We start from the raw sequence: 12781 nt of genomic DNA on the forward strand, positions 1-12781 counted from the left end.
CGGAGATGTTCCCTAAAGCGCTCTGCTAGGAGGCGCCCAGTCTCCCCACTGTAGAGGAGACCGCATCGGGAGCAACGGATACAATAAATGATATTAGTGAATGTGCAAGTGAAACTTTGATGGATGTGGAAGGCTCCTTTACGGCCTTGGATAGAGGTGAGGGAGGAGGTGTGGGCACAGGTTTTACAGTTCCTGCGGTGGCAGGGGAAAGTGCCAGGATGGGAGGGTGGGTTGTAGGGGGGTGTGGACCTGACCAGGTAGTTATGGAGGGAACGGTCTTTGCGGAAGGTGGAAAGGGGTGGGGAGGGAAATATATTCCTGGTGGTGGGATCTGGCAGCAACTTTGGAGAGAAATCAGAGTTAATGTTTCAGGTTGAGTGACCCCTCCTTGACTTGAAATGTTAACTCAGATTTCTCCCAGAGATGCTGCCAGACCCCTTGAGCTTTTCCAGCAATTTCTATCCCTGTTCTTATAGCTCTATATAGTAAAAGAGAATAATTGCAGTTGAATTTCATATAGCGCTATTTGATGCTTTGGTTTTTACTTTAATCCAAATGTCAGAAACATAAAGTTTAAATGTTTGTGTATTAATTGAAATTAAACACGATGGATGGAAATTGATTGTAATCCACTTCAGGTTCACAACTGCAGTGCACCAACACTGTCCATCTTAAATGGAAGTCTAGAGGACACTTTGAAATTGAATCTCACATTTTATTTGCTTACTTTGGGTTTCTTATCTCACCTCCACAGGTAACCTGTTCCTCCTCCAAAGCTAAATGAAGGCTGCTTTTGGTGCTACCAACGATATTAGATAAATTTGAGGGGTTGTGTTAATGATAATTGGTAGGGAAGAGGTGACTGTTTAAGCTCTTCTAGCAGTATAGCCAGGATCTTTGATACACTTGAAAAGAGAAATGAAGCTGCGTTTCTTTGGTGACTGCATGGATCACTGAAAAATGCAAAGTGGAATGGGTTCTATAGCTGTTTCAAAGATAGCTGATCAATTTTCACAAGATTAAGATCCTAATTTCCATATGTAAATAACCTAATGCTTCTTTTAGGCAGCGACATGAACTGCCTAATAATGAGTATAATAGTTTAACTGCCATACTTTCTCATCAAGATGTTCCTGAAATTAGTGCTCATTGTGTTGATTGTACGCCTATAAAATGATTCCCTTCCAAGAAATCTAATGACCATGTATGCCACAATTGCCTTTGAAATAATTTTAATTTGATATGCAAATGAAAGGTAAAGCCCACCTGATAAAAATAAATCTTCCTTAACGCTAAGCAAACATTCAAGTCTTCACAGCAAGTTTAATTCAGAAACAAATACTTTTTTACCAACTCTGTTGACCTTTGGCTTGTTGGCAGTTTCTGTATACCATAGTATAAAATAGAGATGGCATTAGTGTGTAAATGAGTTATTCCTGAAGCTCAGCTTTATAAATAGTAGGAGAAATTATTTCTCTATATCAATGAATGTTAACTCTGAGACTAGTATACTTAAGTAATACCTTTTGATTTTATCAAATACATTTTTCATAATTCCATGTGTTGTTGTATTAATTGCATAATTCTCTTCATTGGCATTAAATGATTTGTTCACTATCTGCATCAGAGTTGCTACTGAGAGGTAACAGTCCAAAAATGTGCTGGTTAGGTAGATTGGCCATGCTAAAATTGCTCGATGATGTCCAGGGATGTGCAAATTAGGTAGATAACCAAAAATGCGCAGGGCTACAGGGATAGATTGGGGTGGGTTTGCATGGGATACTCTTCAGAGGGTTGATGGGTTGAATGGCCTCCTTCTGGACTGCAGGGACTCTATGATATTTGACAGTTTCAGAAAGTACACATTTTGTAACTTATTGGTCCAGAATTTCCCATCAATCAATGAGTGGGGCTAATGGTCCTTGCTACATAATTGTACAACAACTTCACAAGACTCCTGAAGTGTAGTGGTAATGTCCCTGTTATAGTTCACAAAGTCCAAGTCCAAGTTCAAGTTCCATCTGCACTGGAGATATGTCCAAACAGATCGATTCAAAGTACTTGCAACTTCAGATGTGTGGCATATCTATAATTAAGTTTAAATATCCATAGGTTGCTGTCAAAGTTGTGCCATTTCACTATTAGTTTCACAAGAATAGCATCTTCCTGTCTGCCTCACCATTGAATGCTGCGAAGGTCCTGTATTTTTGAGGTAGAAAGTTAAATCTTGTCTATTCCATTCTAAGTTCTCTTTTAACAATGTGATGACAAATAACTGCTCTGGGGTACTTAAAAATTACCAATACAAATCTGAAGGATCATTCCTGCAGGTTTTAAGTTGTGATTTTTATTTTTAGCTTTTCCATAATGTCTTTTTTTCTCTCTCCCTACTTGTACTTTGTTCTCTTTCCACCTGGTCTAATTTATACATCGTCCATAGTCCTTATGCTGTTAATTACACAATCCATTAATCTGATTGATTCAGGTGATTAATTGTTGTTTGTCCTGTTCACTTCGGTCCCAGATGTTTGGTTTCCTTCAATGTATTATTATCAACTTGCAAATTCAGCAACTTAGCACCCAAAAAATTTAAAAACATAATGTTTAACAGTAATAACGTAAATCTCAAATTAGTGGTAAACAATGTTTGATTCCCATTATTGCAAAATCTTGGTTATCCAACATAAAATAACAGTTTTGCAAGATACGTCTTTCCCTTGAGATTTAGCATTTGACATCTTTGTCATCCTAAGACCTGATGTAACATATGATCTTACTGTAACAATGTACATGAGTAAATTTATAGAAGGTAAATTAAGTTTAATCTTAATTATATTTGTTTTTCTTAAAATAAATCAATTTATGCATTCATCTTTTGTTTATTATTGTCATTCTAACTGGGGACCATTTTTTTCAGATAATTTGTCCACATGGGTGTGTTATGTATATAGACAAATACTGAAAATTGTTGTGTGTATTATCATAAGTATAATGCCAGCATGGACAGTGACTGTGTATCAATGTGACTTATTCACTGGAGTTTCACAACAGACAAACTTTCAGACAGACGAGTTATGAATATTTTTAATGCAAATTGCAATGGGCAGATTATATCAAGGATAAGTCAGAAGCATTTATCATTCAAAGTTCTGGTGACAGAAAGATACAACAAGGTTACTTATAGCATTAAAGTAGAATGAGCAATTGACTGATTGAAGAAGGATGGTGCAATTCATCAGTGGAATCGCTTTTACCTGCAGAGTTGATAAGAAGGCTGTTCATCAGAAGGAAAATGGATCAAATCATGTTTCCTGCAGGAACATGTCTAAGGGCAACTCCCATGGCTCTGTATTTCCTAGCAACTCTATCAGTGCTCAGGCAAACCTCGGAATGAATTATAAAATGAAGCCAGCCACAGAGGTTCAAAATGAAATTCATGTAAGTTCAAACTCTTTTGACCTTATCTTTTAATGAAAGGACATTTGCTAATAATCTAACTCAGAATAATTAAAGATAAACTTACTAAATTTTATTCAGATATATTTGTGGTCTGCAATTGAGAAAGCATATGATAATCAAGCCATTTTGAAAGTAAGAAATTACCTTAAACCATGGCTATGGTACAATTACCTTGAAATTGGATAGAGACAGTTCTGCTAGCATAATTACAGTGTAGAAAAACACTCCTGTCTTCACAGCCTATCTTCTAGCTTCTTGATGAGACCACAAACCATTTCCCATAAATTGGGTAGGCCCTCATGACACAAGTGAGCAATTTGTTAAGATCAGAATGGGACCCAACTATTTTAACAGGGAGATGATGAGATTCAGAAAAAGATTTAAAAAAAAATAAGTGGAACTTCAGGGTCAATAGCTTTCGAGTAATTGTTAAATACTTCCAGAATATTCCGATTTTCTTGTATTTAAATAGTGCAGTTTTGGCCACCAATATTGCTTCATGAAACCATTTGGATATATCACTTATTTTTGATGTTTCACAGTATGTTATAATGTGCATCAGTTCATATAACTCATCAACTAAAATAACAATAACATTTTATAAATATTAAGTAGGTAATTTTCCTTTGCTATTCTGATTCACATAACTTGTCATATAAGACTCCCTTTTTTGTCAATTCTTGAATAACGTTAACTTTAATAGATAGAATACTCCTGTTGGCAAGTTGGGGCTTGTCTCTTGTATTATAAAATGCACATTTCAAATTACAAATGTTGATTTCACTTTTTGTTGTAGTATTACCTTTCAGTAAGATTAGACTGATACCAAAAAGCATACAACTGATAACTATCCGTGCATCGCATCTGTGCATAATATCAATAATGGCACAATTTCAGTAATATCTGAAAAAATATAATTTTATCCCGATATTACTTTTAGTCATATTTCTGCGTTCTCATAGTAAGATCATGAATATTCCTTAATTGCAGAAGGAGTCGCTAATTGATTCCGAAGGTGAAGGTGATTCAAATCCACATGAAAGTTATGTTGAGTTGTGGCAGCTGAATGATCCATCTTCAGGGAGCCCATCTAATTGGCAAGGTTTAAGTTATGACAACCAGGGGGACGTAAAGGTAAAATTAAGTGATCACATTCTTGTAGTTTTTGGCAACCTATTGTCATAAGTTTAAACCCAAGGCACAAGCTAGATTGTTCTGTTTAAAAACAAATGACAATTTGTGGAAACAATGACAAGATAAAACCAGTGTCAACTGTTCAGAAAATTGACACCAAATGTAGGCCTTTTGTTTTCTTTGCTAATTTGAGTAAAAAAAATTAAGAAGTATTGGTAAAATTGTTCACTGCTGCGCTGAAGATTTCTAACAGGCCATTAGAGGTTGTATTACCATGCCTATGGTAGGCCAATAGTATGATTCAGCTATACCCTCTTTAGTAATGAAGGAGAAGAATTGTTATGAACCCTCCTCAACATCATCATAACCAGTTGGTAGTGAGTGCACCCAATCCTGTTTCAATATGGGATGCTAGCATTTGATACTGTGGGAAGTGATAATATGTGTATGGCCCTCGTAGATCACTGAGATTCACAGCAAGCGATAGTAGTGTATATTGCATAAATGCACATCTTTATGTACTACAGTATTGTGCATCCTTTATGGGTGGATGATCTCAGAACATGCAAGTAATTCTGTACAATCTTCGAGTCAACTTAATCTTATTTATATGTCCTTCCTGAAACATTAACAATCTTGTTTGTTTTTAGTTACCCTGGTAGAAAATTATCCATTGCCAATTCTATACCCTTAATTTTGATGTTTACGGTGAGGATTTTCAGAGAGGGTTATTTTGTGCAAGAAGACTTACCATTGCAAAGAATATTCTTCAGAATTTTTAAATATAATTTGTATAGTCCAAGTACTTTCACTCCTTAAGCCATATTGCAATGTAAAATGGTTCACATTTATTTTGCAAGCACAGTTCTTTTTGTATATAACTTTAAAAAACTGCTTTCCCTCTAATTCTAAAATACAATAACAATATTCGTCTGTTTTGTGCTTGTCTCTTCTTCCAGATTTTCTGAATGTTTATCAGGTTTATCACTTGCTGCTTTTTTAGTGTATTTGCAGTCTCACACTTCTCACCAAAAATGTATCAACCGTACTGTACTCTAAGGATTAACTCTGTCTGTCTGTCTGTAGGTTTGAACATTTAGCTGTTCTCTGCTTTTCCTGGAAAAGTACTGCATACATTGATCGTCCTCTTTGTGAAAATGTTCCATCAGTTCTGCATCCATCTCTTTTAAATGTCTGTCCTATTTACTGCAATTAAGTTTAAAATAATAAAGTCTTCCAAAATTAACCTTTCCCTGCCTTAACTACATAGATTTTGAGAGATTAGCTCTTGGATATCTTTTTCATCACAGCATAGACCATGATTCTCCAATCGTTGTTCGGATTCAGTCCATTGACACAAAGGATGACTACAATGGCTCAGTAGTTAGCACTGCTGCCTCACAGCGCCAGGGACCCGGGTTTGAATTCAGCCTCGGGCGACTGACTGTGTGGAGTTTGCACATTCTCCCTGTGTCTGCGTGGGTTTCCTCCCGGGTGCTCCGGTTTCCTCCCACAGTCCAAAGATGTGCAGGTCAGGTGAATTGGCCATGCTAAATTGCCCCATTAGTCAGAGGGAAAATGGGTTACTCTTCAGAGGGGTCGGTGTGGACTTGTTGGGCTGAAGGGCCTGTTTCTACACTCTAGGGAATCGAATTGAGTATTTGCTATAACGTGTTTTCTGTGTCGGTTGATAATTTGGTGACAGTATTCTGACAGGAACACTACACGCACAGAATTTCATTAATTTGCATTACATTGCTTTGGCCTTGTAATTCTATATTCTAATATGTTTTCTCACTTTGCATTGGTTGAACAGGTTAAATCTGCTAAGACTCTTCGGGGTCTTCCAAGTTCATCATTTGCTATTCTAATTCCATTCTTGGGTATCTGTTCCCATTATATTTCTTACCTGGCTGCCATATTTTATGATTCTCTGTATTAGAATTCCATTATTCTGTCCACTGATACTGACTATCTTGGAACTGACTCTTCCAGCTCTGTAAACCCTCCTGAGAATCATCTTGCCTTCTGAGCCAGGGGTGGTTTTATGAAACTTCGTAACATGAGGAATGACGAGATAAATAATTCCCAAACAATTATAAGGGATTACTTTTAATATTTCTATAACATTATCAAATAAAATGAGTTGAGAGAATGCTCTAAATTTCTTTTATTCAAGGTTTTGCTGTCAAATGTATACAAATATTTTTAAAAGCTCACAGTTCAATTATGATATTTTTCAGTTCAATAAAATCTATCCTTTTTTTGACATTTTATTATAAACACCTCGGTGGGGGGGTGGAAAAGACAAATCATTTTTAAGAAAAGCTTTGTGTCGCCTTCTATTATGATTTGTTAAATGTCTAATGCTAATAAATCTTCCGTTACTGCTACAATGGTACTCAGGCACATAAGCATACCTAAAATTGACCTTGTACTGTCATCAAGAGGACAGTGCATTGGAAGTCGGGAAATGTGCATCTTGCAGGAAATTCAATCCTTCTGATCTAGAACTTTGATAGTGAGGTATAACCTCTTATCAGAGTCATTTAATTCAACCGCGGTTCACATAATATGAGGCTGGCAGACTAAAGTATGCCTTCTCTAAGCAAGCACTTAAAAGATGTATGTTGATTGTGATTTTTCTCTTATTTCAAAAACATCTTGTTCCATTTAGAGAAAATTTCTTCTGTTTTCCACCCATCTTTGTAGAAAAATTCTTTACTAACATATTATGTTAGCTTAACTAACATATTTTAAGTGTATAATTTGGATGGACTTTGCTGCATTATCTGAATATTATGATGTGAAAAGTGCTGAGATGCATTTGAATTATGTAAATGGAAACAGTTAAGGATATCTTATAATTCATTCTGAACTGTGTCAGGTTGTCTCCTTCATCTTGAAAAATCTATTCTGCCTGCCTCTGTCTTAGTGCATAAACACTTTAAAATTAGTTCTGTCCAACATTTTACCAAGAAGGAATGACAATCTGCATCTTGAAAGATCTTCATAGTACTCGGCCTCTTAAACGTTCAGCTGTAGTCAGGTGAGAAATTTGCAAGATTGAGAAATAATTATTAATTATTTTGACAAAGATTGAATTAAATGGGCATAAAAATAATGGAATTTTTAAAAAAGAAAATTAGCTTTTCGGTCTCATGAATCGATTCAAATCATTGGATACATTTTTTCCTTATTTGCTGCTAAATCACAAAGGATTGTCAGCCTAATAAATACTATAAATAATATTTATTATTGATTGATAGATATTATGATTTGGAGTTTCCCTTAATTGTATGACAAAGGTCATTAAAAGTATCTTCGTCTTTGCTATTACATTGGCCATTAATAATTGCAAATCAAGTCATTTTTGATCCATTACTTTTTTAACTATTCACTCATACAAAGGCCAATGCCTGTATATTTATTACAATTTCTTAAGCCTTACATTGATCTATGCTTTGTTAATTTGTGACTTCTTATAAACCGACAGTTTGTAGGATGTCAGCTTTAGCAGCTTTTGAAATGAGAGAGAAGCATTCATTTCATTGACTTTGTTCATGAGATTACTGAGGAGATGTAACATGAAATGCCTCTTCCCTGACTGTTTAAAACCAATCAAAACAACAGCATTGACCAGAGACTGCTTTGTTTTATAAAAACCTGGCTACTGAGAGAAAAACATTTTAAACAATGTCAGCTTAATTGGACTGACAACATGCAGTTATGCAAAGTATACCTGTATTTGTGTTGTGGGTTTGGATTTAAGTGGAACCCTAATGTTATTTTGGCCATTTAACACAGTTGCACATAGTTTATATTGATTTAGCAGCAGGCCATTTTTAGGCCTGAATAATAAGATTTATGCTAACAGGTCGGTGACTTCAGTATGCAGCATGACTTTGTGATGTAAATTCTGGAGTATTATGTCAGCTCCATCTGTTATTACAGAAATTCTAAAATGTTATTTCATTGCTGGATAATCAATGCGGATAAGTCTCAGTGGAGACAGCAAAGCCAAAAAAGGCAGGATCAGTAGCTCTGAGTAATGCTTAGTATAACAAAAATATAGACTGCCAACTTCCTTCACAAATGATTACAGTATATGGTGATTCAGTAGTGTTACCATGTTCCTTTTTGTGATACTTGTGAGCAAAAATATGCTTGTAGAGGAGTTATCTGTGTAATCTTTGATTTGTCTTGTTTTTCCTTGGTTTGCGTAGGCCAGCATTTATTGTCCATACTTAATCCCCCTGGAGAAGGAGGTGGTGAGTGTTTTTTAATTCATTCATGGGTTTTGGTATCACTAGTTTCCCCAGGATTTATTGCCCATTCCTAGTTGCCCTTGAGAACATTTTGATAAGCTGCCTCCTTTAAACACTACCTTACACCTGGTACAGGTAGTCTCTCAATGTGTTATGGAGAGTGTTCTGGGATTTTTTCCCAGTGACACTGAAGGAAAAGTGATGTTTTCAAATCACGATGGTGAGTGGCCTGAAGGGGAATGGGCAGGTAGTGGTTTTCCAATGTATCTGTTGTCCTTGCCCTTCTAAGTAGTGGTGATTGTGGGTTTGGAAGGTGCTATCTAAGCAACCTTGATGAATCTCTGCAGTGCCTTTTTTAGATGACACACATTGCTGCTACCAAGTGTCTGTGATGGAGGGAGTAAATATTTGTGGATGTGCTTTCACTGGCACGTGTCAAGTGTCTTTGCATTATTGAAGCTGCACTCATCCAGGCAAGTGGGAAGTATTCCAACACACTCCTGATTGTGCTATGTAGATGGTTTTAGGAATCAAGACGTGAGTTACTCGCTGCAGCATTTCTAGCATCTGACCTTCTCTTGTAGCCACAGTAATTATATGGCTAGCCTAGTTGAGTTTCTGGGAGACAATGAGGTCTGCAGTTGCTGGTTGAGTTTCTGGCCAATCGTAATCCCCAGGGTGTTGACACTGGGATATTTGGTAATGGACATGCCATTGAATGTCAAAAGGCAATGGTTAGATTCAGTCTTGCTGAATGTGGTCATTGCATGGCATTTTTGGGGCATGAATGTTACTTTGCACTGGTCAGGCTAAATCTGGAATTTTGCTGCTCTTGGACTGCTTCATTATCTGAAGAGTTGCGAATGGTATTGAACATCATGCAATCAATGATGAACATTCCCACTCCTGACCTTATGATGGAGAGTAGGTCATTGATGAAGCAGCTAAAGTTGCGTAGCTCAGTGGCTGGATGATTGGTTTGTAATACAGTTTGATGCTAACAGAATGGGTTCAATTCCTGCAATGGTTGAGGTTACGATGAAAGACTCTACTTCTCAATCTTGCCCCTTGACTGAGACACGGTGATCTTTAGGTGAACCCACCACCACTCGTCTCTGTCTCTGTGTTATGAGGGAGCTGACCTATGGAGCACTGGCAACTTTACATTTTTCTTTTATTATCATGGTTATGTGTCTGTGTACTTCCGCTCCTGTCTCCTCTAGGTCTGTGCATTTCAGAATTAATTTTATATCAATTAGGTTTTGTTTTAACCCTTGAAATGGCTTAGCCAAGTGTCACACATTCACCAAGCTCCCAGCCTGCTATATTCCTATATGTCCTTTTACATATCTATATATTTGTCTCATTTCTGTATCCGTGGGCATCCACAATAACTAAGGAAAGTCTAAGGTCAGGAAGTGGTGAAGTGAAAGCATCAAGAGGTTGAGGTGAACAAGAAATCAGCTGAACTTCTAAGACACACGATCTGGGAGATAGAACAGTGCAGTAAAAGGATGGGCCATTTGGTCCATTATGTCTGTGCTGACCATGATGCAATCCTAAATTAATCCCATCAGCCTGCACATGGTTCATATCCCTCTATTCCCTGTTTGTTCATGTGTCTAAGTGCCTCTTAAATGTTGCTATCGTATCTGCTTATTCCACGTCCAGTCATGTTCCAGTCACTTTCCATCCTCTGTAAAACACTTGCCTCACGCAACTCCTTTAAACTTCCCATGTTGCGTTTTAAACAAATGTTCCCTAGTATTTGACATTTCCACCTTGGGAAAAACACTCTGACTTTCCATACTGTCCTCGCCTCTCTTAATGTTAAACTTCCATCAGGTTGACCCCTGAGCCTCTGAAGTTCTAACCATACTGATCCAAGTTGTCCAACCTCTCCTTATAGCTAATACACTCCAGTCCAGGCAACATCCTTTTGTGCACCCTCTTCAAAGCCTCCACATGCTTCCTATAGTATGGTAACCAGATTTTGATAATAGCGGAATTGTCCTAAGAGAAAACATCCAATACATTTAATCTATTTTCCTTGGTACATAACGAGATCACAGGTGACCTAATTGAAATATATAAAAGACCTAAGTGGCTTGACAGAATAGTTACTGGGAAGGTGTTTTGCTTTTCTGGGGAATCGAGAATGCTAGTTCTCAGTCTCTGGAAAAGGGGGTAGGCATTTTAGACAAACGAGAGATTTCTTCACACAAAGGATTGTGAATCTTCACATTTCTCTACTCTAGATATCAGTGACGGCTGGTGGTATATGGTGAAATTTGAATTCAATACAAAAAATAGAGTTAAAAGCTAGCCTAAAACCCATCATATAATCACTATTATTATACTTAAAAATGAGTGTTGAGTTAATTAATATTCTTCAGGGAAGGAAAGCTGTCTTCCTTACCTGGTCTGGCCTACATGTGATTTCAGATGTAGGTTGACTCTTAACTGCTGTCTGCTTGAGAAACTTGAGATGCCCACATCCTAAGAATGAATATAAAATAAATCTGAATATGCTCAGTTATTGTGTAAACTAAAGTCAACAGATGTTTCAGGAATGTGAATAATGTGGAAAGGGAAGCCAAAGTGGTAGATCAGCCAAGAGGTAATGAAGATTCAAAGGGCCACATTGCCAATTTTTATTTCACCTCCAGGCTCACATGAAGTACAATAAAAGGCGCATTTCAAGCTGACAAATGCAGCCAACAAATGACAAAATTAAAGCAGGCAATCTAAATTTACACTGTAGGAGATTGAATTAAATGTTTTAATGAAGTATCTCACCTCTTGACACACACAAAGCATGTTATGCATTGCTAAAGAAATGGGAAAGTCTGCCTGATATTTTAAGCCTGATCCACCGTTGAGGATTGATATTAATGCCAGTGTTTCCATAGGTTAACTTTGAAATTATCACCTTTTAAATGTAGTCTGTATCCTCTGGTTCAAATTTTCTGTATATGATAAAACAGGATCTCATGAATTGTGTCGCTTTAGAAGCTAAACAGAGCAATCATTTATGTCCCAACCCCCTCTTTTGCAGTAACAACATGCCCAATTTTTGTAATCACTCATGATAATTCAGTCATTTCATGCCTTCAATCATTCTGATTGTCCACTTCTGTATCTTTTCAAGAGCAGCAATATCTTCCGTGGCAACCAAGACTGCATATAGTATTGAAAGCGCTGTTGCAGCAATAATATGTAAGATGATGGGAGTACCTCACTATTTTTGCTCATTATTCTTCTTTTTATTTCATCCCAACATGTGATTTGCCATACACAATACTGTCTAGCACTATTGTTTCAATTTATTGGCAACCAGGATAGTCATACCTCCTTCATTTTCCATCTATATTAAGTAATAGACTTTTTTTTTGATTATTTTTGTCTGCATGTGAAATGTTTTACATTTTTCAGTATGAAATTTCACCTGCCACCTCTCTGCCCAATTGCCAAGTATTTTCAAATCCTCCTGTAGTTTATCCTGTTCAGCTTTTCAATCTGCAGTCTATATTAGCATAATGTAATCTGCAAATTTAGCCTCTGTACTTGTGACTCCTCTCTCTGGGTAATTTCTTAAGGCCTTCAAAAAAAGTTTCCAAAAACCTTTTACTGATAACATTTTTGAAGTCTGATCAACTACACCATCAGGCTTTGAGGTCTATCAAACAGCCACATATACAATTGGGTATTCATTTTAAACATTCCTGCTTTCTGCGTGTTCAAAGCCAGCATGTGCAGGGGAAACTATGTGGGAATTCTTATACTTGGATGTTTCAATGGTGTACTAAGTGCCTGTTCAGGCTGTTCACATTTAAAATTCTGTCAGTTGGTAAGAAGAGATCTATATGGCGGCAAGTGTGCACCAAGCTCTTTCATTACAGGCTGTATTTTTTTCCCTC

The 12781-nt window shown here is 36.9% G+C and overlaps 1 protein-coding gene across 10 annotated transcripts in view; it reads left to right on the forward strand.

Moving 5' to 3' along the window:
• nckap5l (NCK-associated protein 5-like) overlaps positions 1 to 12781 on the forward strand; it is a 657886-nt gene that overhangs the window by 568628 nt on the left and 76477 nt on the right. For 8 of the 10 annotated variants that reach the window (XM_043694059.1, XM_043694057.1, XM_043694058.1 and 5 more), the window contains 3 exons: positions 3261 to 3438; positions 4450 to 4593; positions 8820 to 8864. In XM_043694059.1, coding sequence (XP_043549994.1) covers positions 3261 to 3438; positions 4450 to 4593; positions 8820 to 8864 — 367 coding nt within the window. The remainder of the gene's footprint in view (positions 1 to 3260; positions 3439 to 4449; positions 4594 to 8819; positions 8865 to 12781) is intronic. The other 2 variants (XM_043694066.1, XM_043694060.1) reach the window with 1 other exon arrangement.

The sequence above is a fragment of the Chiloscyllium plagiosum genome, chromosome 7, assembly GCF_004010195.1.
Source record: "Chiloscyllium plagiosum isolate BGI_BamShark_2017 chromosome 7, ASM401019v2, whole genome shotgun sequence".
Taxonomy (NCBI): domain Eukaryota; kingdom Metazoa; phylum Chordata; class Chondrichthyes; order Orectolobiformes; family Hemiscylliidae; genus Chiloscyllium; species Chiloscyllium plagiosum.